Source organism: Acipenser ruthenus, chromosome 8 (genome assembly GCF_902713425.1).
Source record: "Acipenser ruthenus chromosome 8, fAciRut3.2 maternal haplotype, whole genome shotgun sequence".
Lineage (NCBI taxonomy): Eukaryota > Metazoa > Chordata > Actinopteri > Acipenseriformes > Acipenseridae > Acipenser > Acipenser ruthenus.
In genome coordinates, this window is record NC_081196.1 from 21,923,724 (window position 1) to 21,935,785 (window position 12,062).

At 36.4% G+C, this 12,062-nt stretch overlaps 1 protein-coding gene across 2 annotated transcripts in view; it reads right to left on the minus strand.

Annotated features, from left to right (window-relative positions):
* Nucleotides 1-12,062, minus strand: part of LOC117407239 (E3 ubiquitin-protein ligase listerin-like) — a 61,878-nt gene that overhangs the window by 30,903 nt on the left and 18,913 nt on the right. For both annotated transcript variants that reach the window (XM_059028697.1, XM_059028696.1), the window contains exons 4-11: nucleotides 10,143-10,373; nucleotides 8,700-8,752; nucleotides 7,940-8,120; nucleotides 7,209-7,382; nucleotides 6,385-6,575; nucleotides 3,544-3,691; nucleotides 2,145-2,957; nucleotides 1,072-1,113 (exon numbers count right to left, since the gene is read on the minus strand). In XM_059028697.1, the coding sequence (XP_058884680.1) occupies nucleotides 1,072-1,113; nucleotides 2,145-2,957; nucleotides 3,544-3,691; nucleotides 6,385-6,575; nucleotides 7,209-7,382; nucleotides 7,940-8,120; nucleotides 8,700-8,752; nucleotides 10,143-10,373 (1,833 nt within the window). The remainder of the gene's footprint in view (nucleotides 1-1,071; nucleotides 1,114-2,144; nucleotides 2,958-3,543; nucleotides 3,692-6,384; nucleotides 6,576-7,208; nucleotides 7,383-7,939; nucleotides 8,121-8,699; nucleotides 8,753-10,142; nucleotides 10,374-12,062) is intronic.

Below are 12,062 nucleotides of genomic sequence, written 5' to 3' on the forward strand. Positions count from 1 at the left end.
TACATGTAGTGGACAAAAAAATGGAAACACCAATGTAAAGTCACTTAATAGGGCGTTGTGCCACTATCGTATCCCGCTCTGTGGAGTTCTCAGTGGACCGTTTTTGATGAAACTGGCTGCTCGCGCCCCAGGTTGAAATTTGCAGTCAATTGATCTGCATTTGCTCGCCTGTTTTGCCTTGCACTTCAGATTAATGCACGGATATCATGATCCTGGAGTATGTGCTTCCGCCACTGTTGCCCTTTGCTGATGATGTCTTTCCCTCGGAGTTCCATGCCGACATCACCTTAGACACCGTTGCTCGTGAAACATCAGCAAGTTGAGCCTTGGTCAATGAAGCTCCTGCCAAACGCACCCCAACAATCACCCCTCTTTCAAAGTCACTGAGGTCTCCTCTTGCAGCCATGCTAGCCATAATTATAGGCAACCAGGCCTGTTCGGCATTTTTATACATGACCCTAAGCATGCTGGGATGTTATTTGCTTAATTAACGCATGAGCCACACCTGTGTGGAAGCCCTTGCTTTCAATATACTTGGTGTCCCTCATTTACCCAGGTGTTTCCATTTTTTTGTCCACTACCTGTACATCCATAGCATGTAGAATATATCATAACAATTAAGTCCTAATGAGGTAGCAAAATTAATTTTAAAACCACCCTTAAAATATATTAACAATTTCAGCAAAGATCAGGAGAGCAGTGAAAATGTAATGGATTTTCACTGCTTCCCTTATTATTTAGTTGAGCTTTTCCTTAGTGTTGTTACTAAGATTTTAAAATAAATGTTCTCACCTCTGCCATTTTCACTGCTCTCCTTATTACTGAATAGTACCTGCCCATCACATCACATCACATCACCGTGTCTTTGCTAAAAGTCTAACCTGGATGCATCTGAGTTATGGGTGGTATCACATTTCCTGACTTTTGTGGATTCATACTTCTCAATTAAAGTTAATTTGTTATTTTCTGTAAATAATTTTCTGACTTGTGGCTTCAAGCTTAAACCATAACTACGTTTTTTGTAATTAATTAAAATAAAAAGCAGACTTTAGTTACAGAAACATACTTTACCTTTTGTATGATTTGAAGCAAGATACTCCATTTTAGGTCCATCTATCCATCAAATATAAAACGAAAATGTTAATGTTGGAGGGAAAAAAACAGAAACATGTGCCTTTGTATGACGACAAAATGAAAATAGTAATTTGATTTTAAAACTGCAAAGTCATAACAATAACCATACTATACAAACAGAATATATTTGCCCCTACATTTCTTATATCTAGTGACAGGCTACGTACAAATGAGTACACATGTACACAGCCATGGCCAGACGTTTTGCATCACCCTATATAATTAACAAATTTTGCTTCATAAAACATGAATGAAACCTGCTGAATAATTAGAATAGTTAATATATTGAATTGCATACCGCTTTGTAGTTTTCCATATACTTAACAAAAAACTGACAAATTCAAAAATATGACATTTCGAAATCTAACATGAAATACTGTATTACTATTATGGCTTCCGGTAGACTTTTGCAACATCATTTTGTAGTTGCTTTGATTACATAATGTTAAATAAAATGTCTGAATTATGTCCAGATTGTTTATTTTTTAAATTATGTCTCAATCCTAAAATTATAGGCGATGCAAAACCTTTGGCTGTAGCTGTAGCTTCTATATATTTCCAATACTGCAATAGCTGTCTGTAGCTTTGAGTGGAATTACGAGGTATACAGGTCTACTTTGTTGAAAAGAATTAAAGACCTTGGTTATCAAGGGATGTTTAATGTAGATGTCCATGACTGAATAAATTACTGCATTTCCTACTATCCAGGATATATTTGCTATCCTACAGCAGGGTTCTCCAACCCTGGTCCAGGAGAGCCCCTGTCCTGCAGGTGTTATAGGTGTCTTTACATCATCAGTTGCTAAAGATCTGGAACACCTGTTAATCTTGACTAATTAAGCCAATAATTGGTTCAATTAACTGAGACCCAGTAGCTCTCCAGGCCTGGAGTTGGAGATCCTTGTCCTACAGTATATGGTTAGCACCTTTCTATTACGGTGATCTTTTTAAAGATATTTCATTCTGTTAGAATTAGATTTTCTTTTTTTTTTTTTTTTAAGCTGTCGCACCTTGGAAATGTGATCCAAAATGAGTTTCTTCTCCTCGTTGCTATCACAACAGTGAAGAACACTGTACAGCATATTAACCAGGAAGTCTGTATCTTTTCTTTGGTCTTCTTTCAACCAGATAATTAATTTCTGCAAAAGGAACTGAACTGCTGGATTTGCAGCCATTGTTTTCTCCTGAAGACTTGTTTCACCAAGACCTGTCTCTTGATTTTGAGCATCTGAATCCAATAGCACTTGAAAAAGTCTACGGGAGGGGAAGGAACTAACTAACACAGAGAGGAACTTCAAGTGCTTATCTGAGCGCTGCTCATTCACATACACCATGTTGAGCTCTGCAAGTTCACATACTAAATCTTCTAAACGCCTGTTTTGCGAATGAGGTCTCTCAGAACCAGGATCAGATCTTTCAACCAGTAAGGTGGAATTACTTGGACTCTTAGATACAGTAGGCAAGTCTTCTTCATCATCATCATCTTTTACTTCAGCCCCTTCTAAGCCAGCAAATCGAATTTTAATAGCTTTTTTCTTGCACTGCTTCCAGCTTCCTTCAGGGCTCTGCATCACTTGTAGTAAAGTAGAGACACCATTTAATGCATTCTCTTCTGCATCTGTTCTGTCAACTTGCTGTACACAGAGCCGAGTAACTCCATCCCAGAAATCTGACAGAAGCCTTTGGAATGTGTCCTCTGCTGTACCTTCACTTGAAGGGTTGACCCTCTTCTCCCAGGAAACCAGCATATCTGTTATTTGATAAAATAAGGGGCTACTCTGCAGTCTGGGATTCTTCAATGCAGACTCAACCAACAGAAGAAGCTGAAAAACACAAACTTATTGAGTAGCGTTGTAATTTATATACACTTCATAAGTTTTCATTTCATTAATTTGTTTCATATAGGGTACCACATCTGATCTCCCAATGTTGGGTTGTAAACAAATATATATATATATATATATATATATATATATATATATATATATATATATATATATATATATATATATATATGAAAAATGTTAGGTACACTTAACAAGTGCTAGATGCAGCCTTCTGAGACGACTGTGAATACAAAACTAGTTATCAGACCATGAAATCTGCATATTAATGTATAAATTGTCACAGCAGCCACATCAAGTGAGTGAAAAGTCTAAAACTCGCGAGATATTTAACTGGACCGCTAAGGAACATATACTGGGCTATATATCCACACATACTAAAATTAGTATTATTTATATAGCTTTAAATGATAAATTCTAGTCAGGATATAAACATTTCACTTACTTGGGTGGTACCTTCGAGAACCCCTCCCCCAAATATGAGGCACAATATGTGATGATAAAAAATGTAGAAAAACCATACAAATTATTTCAAAAACCATACAAATTATTTCAGATTGATTACCTGGTCACTGATGAGCATCTGCTGAACTTTCTTGTGTTCATCTTCTGCTCCTGCATTTTGCAGCAGGCTAAACCGTAAGCACTCCATGAATGCAAAGATAATGGCTGAACATTCAGAAGGACTAGACACAGCACGCTCACTTGACAGCCTAGTAAGAATGAACACATAATTATTCAGTACTGTTAAATGCATCAAATGGTCTCTGTCAGGATATTGTTGTTGAACCTCACTTGTTGCATCCTGATTAATGCAGTATCCTTGTTTCTTACCTAATATTTTGCATTGAGTCACTATATAGTAGCAGAATTCAGCATCAAGTGGGATTTGTTTAGCATCCTGGATATAGCAGTATAAAATTAGTTTCATGTCAGATGCATGAAAAAGGTTGTCCGAGTGTTTGTTCTCACTAAATCTCTATATGCAGTATTTCTATAAAGATGAAACATTTACACTTCTGTGTATATGCATATATGGCACATTGAGACGTTTAGTCTATGCAAGCTAAGTGAAGTTATTTTACATAAAAGGTTATCACAGTTGCTGTAAATGTAAACCGTTTTGTAAGCAGCACTTTAACACAGAGTTCCAGTACACAGAGTTATTTTCCACATGCAGAGGTCAGGTGCCCGGCACATAAAAAAAGATACAACATTGAGAGCTGTTAGCACAATCAGCTTACGAAACTTCACTATTAGATAGATAGATAGACAGAGTGTCACTATTAAAACATTTTGATTGGTTAATTTATGGGCATTAGTTGATTAAATCAGTAGATTATCCATGTACATTTTAATATAAAGTAATAATATTATAGCGGCTGTCCGGCATAGCAATATTAAAAAATCAATAGAATCTAAAAAAAAATAATAATAAATAAGCCCAATGGGAATTTTTTCTTTTTAAAACCATTTTTATTATTATTATTATTATTTGAGTAAATGTAACAAAGGTTACCTTTCCATCCTATTACCCTAACAAAAAAGATTTAGGGACCTGATAACTCAGTCACACAAGCCCCAAGGGCCAGAGCAGCACAGTTACACGTACTGTTTAACCACTCCGGGGTAACCCCTAAACAGCTAAATTATTAGCAATGCACAAACACGGAAACAAAAGAACTCAGAGGTTTATAACTAAATCAGCAGTTTATTGTGTTGATCAGGATAAATGCGCCACTCTGGATTTTACCACAGCTGGTAACATGCACACGAGTAACTTTGCAGACACACGTTTGGCAATCATTTATATCAACATAGATAAACATTCCAGTTCAAAATCTGTATCTACATCCGTAGGACACAATCAGCAATCCTTGTACAAAACAAGACAACAATTATGATTTTTATACAACGTTAACCCCTTTTTATACGTGCTTAAAAGCAGTGTCCTACCACTTCCGAGGAGAGAGCGCGCTTCAAATCAGCACGTCCCTAAAGAGCAGCACGCATTTCTCTCTCTACCCAGAATGCACTTTTAAAGCACGATTGTAAATTTATTTGTATCTGCGATCAGCTATTTAGTTGATTAATCGGTCCCTCATGCATATACACACACACAGTAGATGTAGCACAGCAGCAACCCTGATAAAGACAACTATCGGTTGTTAACAACATTTTCCCAGGAACCAATCCCGTCCCATAGACTTTACTGTTAATGGAATTCTGATATTAGCAACAGCACGCAGCTCATTGACAACTGTATTATTAGTTGCCAGTGCTACAGAGCGCATTTGCATGATGTATGCGCATACTTCATGCAATTTTTGTAATACACTGACTTTGCAACTGTGTATTTCTGGTGGACTGAGGCAGAATTGTGGCTTTGAAACTGGCTAAGAAGCTGTTAGTACAGAGAGAAGTACTGTCGGACAAACTGAACCAGTTTTTTCATCAAGCTCTTCTGAAGAGCACACTGCTTCTGCTGTCCAAAGTGCATGGCAACTTTGCCGGAAGCATTTTTAATAATTACTAATATCTGGAAATATTCAAATCAATTACCAAGGAAAAGACTAAATAATAAATGATTATTATTAGTACTAATATTATTATTACTACAATTGCATTAAGTGTGTAAAAATGTAATGGAACTAATTAAATATGAAACCCATTACATAATAACTAAGCTGTAACAATACAGTAAAAATAGTCAGAAAAAAGCTAATTATTTCCAACATCTGTTGAAGCACAACTTTTTGGTGACACGGCATATGATGATCAAGACAAAGGAGTTGGATTCGCATTTCAGAAAAGCACTTGTAGCAAACTACAACAAAGGAAATGGCTACAGAACAGAATCAAAGAAAAATGGAATACCAAAACCCATAATCAAAAAGTACCACAGAACAAATTCAACTGAAATGCTTGAAAGGAGTGGACAACCAAAGACAATTGAGCACAGCAAGTAGAAGATTCACCCAAGCAGCTAAAAAAAATCCAAGAATAAAAGCCAAAGAAAAGAATGATTTCAAAGCATCAAGCATAATAATGCAGAACTGTCCAAAGACACCTGAACACAGAAGCGCTGTATGCACGCAGACCTCACTGCAAACCACTTATTCATATAACAAACCATCTAAAAAGAAATGGTGTATTTTGCTTTTGTTTTATTTAAAAGTGGTTAAAGTTTACTAAATGCTTGTCCTTAATCTTACCTGAAAAATATGGTATAAGTGTAAGGTGCCAATACTTTTGTCTGCAACTGTACATACTGTGATAAACATATAAATATACAAATTAATAAAACCAGTCCTGAGCCTAATGATAAACTGGAAAATATAATAGCATATTAAGGGTTACATAAACCATGCCCTTAAATAAAAATGTAAAAAAATGAATTCCATACCCAAGAATAACTGAACTGAAGAATGTGTTGTAAAATTCCAACTTTGGGTCAGTAATTTCATCAGGTAATTTGCTAATGAACGGAAGGAGGTTAGGATGTAAAACCGTCGCCAAGCCCCGACCTCCTTCTTTTAGCAACAGCCAAAGTTTTGGCATTACACCCTTTTTGGAGTTCACATGTTGCCAACAATCCTGAAGAGAAAACAAAAAGGAAAAAAGGTTTTATAAAATGCAAGTTACCACCGATAACCATTGAGCAGCCCCCCTGCCCCGTGTTGTATTTTTCACTGACGTATTTCTCACATGCAATGGGGGCAGAGCGTTGCAGGGGGGCGGTTAATGGTTTACTCTGGTGTATCTGCTGTGCTTGAGAGAAGACATGTTTCAGAGCCCATTTAAGTGGTTTTAAGTGTTTTAAAAGTCACCAGAATGTGGTAACTGAAAAATAAAATGTTATACAAAGTAAAAACAGAACTGATTTCATATTAATGTCCTAAAAGTCTCTTTGACATGCGCAGTTTCTCAAAATTAAACATGATAATTTTGATGAATATGGCCCTATTTTTATTAAAATATTTCAGACATATGTTTGACAGATTTTACCGTACTTTAAACTTAGCTCTATTTCCAAAGCTTGCTAATTTTTTTTTTTATTTTGGAGATGACTAAATCTGCATATTACTATTTAGTGCCACTGAATTTTCCATGACAAGTAAGTCATATTAATGTAGTTCACCAAGCGATTCTCTACATACCAGTCTCACACAACGTGATGTCCACTGTCCCAGATGAGTGGCTTAGTGCCTTGAAGAAGCAAATTCATACCTTAATGTTTGTAAGAATGTAAAGAACTGCTTCCCACAGAGCTGGGCAGACCACAGGGTCAGTGTCATCAATGTTTAACAACACAGCTGAACATGCTCGTGTAGCTTGAGTCTGTATTAGTTCAGGTGTGTGCTGACAAAATGTGGCCACTGCTTCAAATAAAGCTCCACGGATCTATAAAAAAATAAAAACAATTACATCTGTCATGTATCATAATACAGACTCCTTAAAGATACATATTACTAAAAATAAGAGATTGGCATTATGTATATATAAATTCCTATTTCTCAGTCTCAAACAGGTAATCATTTCAGCATTATTTCATTTATTCTCAATATTGTGGAACTGTATTTGCAGGACCCGCTGGGTTTGTAAATTTGCATAAATACTGTTTTGCTGTCCTAGTTGTGTTTCTTTTTTGTTATAGTATTTTATATCCACTGGGTTATTTATGTGCTGGGTTACTTTAAGAATGTATGTACTTGCAATATACATCACAAACATTATACAATAGACTTACATAGTGTACCACCAGTAATAACTGCTCAATAAACAAAAACACATTGATTTGGATTATTCTTCATTACACACACAACTTTATAATAGATCTCAGTGATTCTATGACTGTTACTGTGTTTTTATCTCCTTGGAAAATGTCCTAAGTAAAAGGAATGATAAAACTGGTGGGGAAAAAGGAAATTCTCCTATGGCTGCTTAGGTAGGTTCACTACCTGTGGAGTTGTGTGTTTACTGTATTTCCAAAATTTGTTTTGGGATAGGAGCTGGGTAAGGTTTTCTTCCAGTGTGTCAATCTCAGGCCCAGGCAGGAATGTCAGTAGCTTTTTCAAAGCTAACAGGGAGCAAGTAACAACCCTCACATATTTGGCTTCTCTCTCTTCCTCTGGGACACTTCTGCACATAGAAACAAACATGTCACTTTAAAACAAAGAGATTAATACGGCAATGAGTCTGTACATGCACACAAATTGTTTACATCATAGTTAGCTCACATGTAATCAATACATTGTGTGTAATTTAGGGGGGTCAAATGCATTTTTTAAATGTTTTTATTAGACAGTTATAATAATGACAAACTGTTTCCTGTTGCAATTTCTCAGTCGGTTTACAAAGATATCAACTAAAAAGCGAATTATGTGGTAGTTCTTTTTCATTTACCTTTTTACTCATGTTTTGTGTAAAAATAACCAGTTATCAGAATAGCAAGTACCGAGAAAGCTCAATATGTTTTGTACTCAATCACTAAGTAACTGCAATTCAAAGTCTTATTCCATTACAAACTAAAAGGCAAAATAATTGGATCAGTTTCCTTACTAAAGAATATAATTTGTACCGCAATAAAGGCAGATATGTTTGTAGGAGGCCACTTAACACATGCTGTGCTTTACAGGCAATGTGGAACAAGTATATGATACCCATTTCCTCTATTGAAATTTGTAGGAAGTGTATGATGGCCCAGTCAACTAAACTTACTGAGGGTCACTGAGTGTGTCTGGAGTTTCCTTTAGAAGATTATCTTGAAGAATCTGTAGAAGTACAGTCAAATTAAATGCACATTACAGTCTGAATCCATTTATAAAAACTCCAAAAAAATCCTTAAATATAGTGTGTTTATCAATCAATCTTTATTTTATACAGCGCCTTTCATAGTGGACCACCATCACAAAGCGCTTTACAAGATGCAGTAACAACAAGAAAATCAATAATATTTTAAATACAGAGAAATGCATAGTACAAGATATACAGTATATAAAAAAATGCATAATACATTAAATACAGTGGAAAGTGCATAATACATGATAGTAGCATAATACATGAAATAGTAGCAGCAACACAGCAGCTAATAGCAGATATCAGGCTTAAAGAGCATGGAAAGCATAGAAAACAGAGCATGGAAAGCATAGAAAACAGACTGCATGCGTCTGGAAAGGTAAGAGGACATCCACGAGAGACAGGTTCTAGAGATTCCAGCATACTTCTGAAGGCGGTCAAAAAGAATGCCATGATCTATGGTGTCAAAAGCAGCTGTTAGGTCAAGGAGGACAGAGGGAGCACCAGCATCAGCATTGAGCAGGAGATCATTCACAATCCGGAGCAGAGCAGTTTCAGTACTGTAATGCGGCTGGAAACCAGACTGTAGAGATTCAAGAAGATTGCTGTCCATGAGATGTTTCGTCAGCTGACTGGCTACAGCCCTTTCGAGAGTTTTTGAGAGAAAAGGGAGATTGGAGATGGGATGGAAATTAGATAAGTCAGCCAGGTCAAAGGAGGGTTTTTTGAATACCGGCATAACTCGGGCAAGCTTAAGGGCTGCAGGAACTGAGCCTGAGTCCAGGGACAGGTTGAGAGTGTGCATAATGGAAGGAGCAATATCAGAAGCACAGAGACAGACAAGGTTAGTCAGCTAGGGGTTCAGGGGGCATGTGGCAGTAGATGATTTCAACAGTAAGCCGGAAACATCAGCAATGGAGAGAGGAGAGAAGGAGGAGAGGGCCGGAGGAGCGTCAAGGTGGTCAAGTAGTAGACTGGGCTTGTGGTGGGAGAGCGTAGAATAGATGTTGTCGATTTTGTTCAGAAAGATAAGAGGAGAAATCATGACAGGTAAGAGAGGAGGATGGACGGGAGTTGAATTATAATCATTCGCTAAAGGAACAGTGCTTTAATGCATTTGAATAAACTTCTAACTCAACTGAAAATAAATGAACACAGGTTCCATTACCCTGATATAATTAATTGAAAGGCTTTTTAAAAATATATATATTATTTGTTAAAATACGGGGAAGAAGTGTGACGACTAGGGACCTATGTTCCCAAGCTATAAACTGACACATATAGGTCCGTGCTTGAACTGCTTTTCATATTTACCCAACCATTAATACATTAACATATTTTAAGAAACTTTTTTTTTCTACTTACATTGAGAATCTCTTCCTTGCAAAATGCAAGAGCCTCTGGCTGTTTACTTGTAGGAAAAGCAGCTTGAAATGCTACATTTGCAGCTGATGCTGCAGGTGAGTAAGTGTCACACTGAGCTATCAGCCAGTATCCCATAATGCTTTTTAAGTAAGGCGCCAGATTCCTCTTTACTTTAAGAATAAGCTGCTCAAAGGCCTGTTCAGTTGCCTCACGAACACGACGGTCATGGTCCTGTTGAAATGAACAGAAATTATTAAGCTTAACTGCTTGGTACCCTAACATTCTAACAACAAGCTAAATGACCTCTACCCACACTGTAGATTAGATTGCAATACCCTATTCTGCCACAGGTTTGCACAGTGTAGTGGTCCTGCTTCTACGCACTGCCCATTTACACAGTATGTCAGCAAGGTCTTTAGTCTTTGACTTATAGGAACAGCATCTTTAACATTGTCATAAATATTAGGGGTGTGCAGAGAACCCCACTACTCGTAAGCGGAATTAAATACTCGTACTTGGATTTACTCTGATGACATCACCAGAAGTGGGTGGGGCTACAGAAGCCATGTTAAAATGCATCTCTGGCTCTGATTTTCACTCAGAAAGTGACCATAAAGTGTTTAAACCCTGTCAGTGGCAATAACTGAGCTCGTATGGAAGGCGGAAAGCGATGGAAAGCAAGAATAACACAAAATGGGTTTATATTTAGACAGTTTTGTATTGAATAGGCCTACATGTTGTTTTGAAGTGTTATAGATTTTTTTCACATTTTGTAAGAAAAAAAAACAAAACACGTTATCTATAGTAAATGCATTTAAAATGTGACAAATACAAGCTACAAAAAGTATTATAAATCTGCTTGGAAAAACTCTGCTCTCTGATTGGTTAGCTGCATTCTAGTAGCCATATGTTAATCTCACACAATCTTTCAACAAACACATCACCTTTGATTCAAATTCCTCTGCCATTTACCTATCCTAATTCTACAACATGTAATATCTGTAAGTAACCAATAAACTGTCAGACCCAGATGAAATGATGTTATTTTAAATGGAAACAATGTTGAAGAATGGTATATCCTGAACCAGACAAAGTACCAGTAAAATCAGCTTTCTTTAAAAGAAAAACGGCACAGTGAAATAACACAACAAGAACTGAATCAACTCGAACTTGACCTTAACTAAAACTAAAACCAAGGCTTGTAAACTGGCTGTGATATCCTACAAACCCGGCTCCAAGAAAAAGGTAGACCTCTTACATTTCATTTACTTTTGAGTTGAACAGTCTCCTCAGGGAATTGTATGCTGGTTCCGTAATTGATAAAGTAGGAGAGCAGTACAGCACATCAAGCTTTATAAGGTTTGCCAGCTGGGATCAATCGCTTTTAGAATGACACGCTGTACAGCAGAAAAGTGAATTTAGCTAAAGACGCACCATTTAACAATGCTAACAATGTATTCGTAGACGAAGTGGAAATAACAAAACACACTATCCCCAAATAACACCAGCAGACCTGGAGAAGCTAATCCAAAAAAAAAAAAGTTCCCGTAGGCACAAAGCGAGCACTCTCACACTATCTGGCAATGTTCACGTGAACATTTATTGAAAAAAAAATCACTGATCTAGAATTAAAGTTGTATCAAATTTATTTACATAATTTACCAAGTTTAATTAATGAAATAGTAAATTGGCATGCAATAGGTTAATATAATTGATATACAAATATTATTTGCTTAATACACATTTTAATCAACATTTATTATATTTATGAATAAACTAATGTTAATTTATTTAAATAAAACACTAACAAATGTTTGCTGTGCTAAAGTAAATAAATCTATCATTTTATAATTGTTTCATAATGCCATTAAGGCCCTCCAGGAGAAGCGTTGACATGATATAACCACACACTTAAGTGCT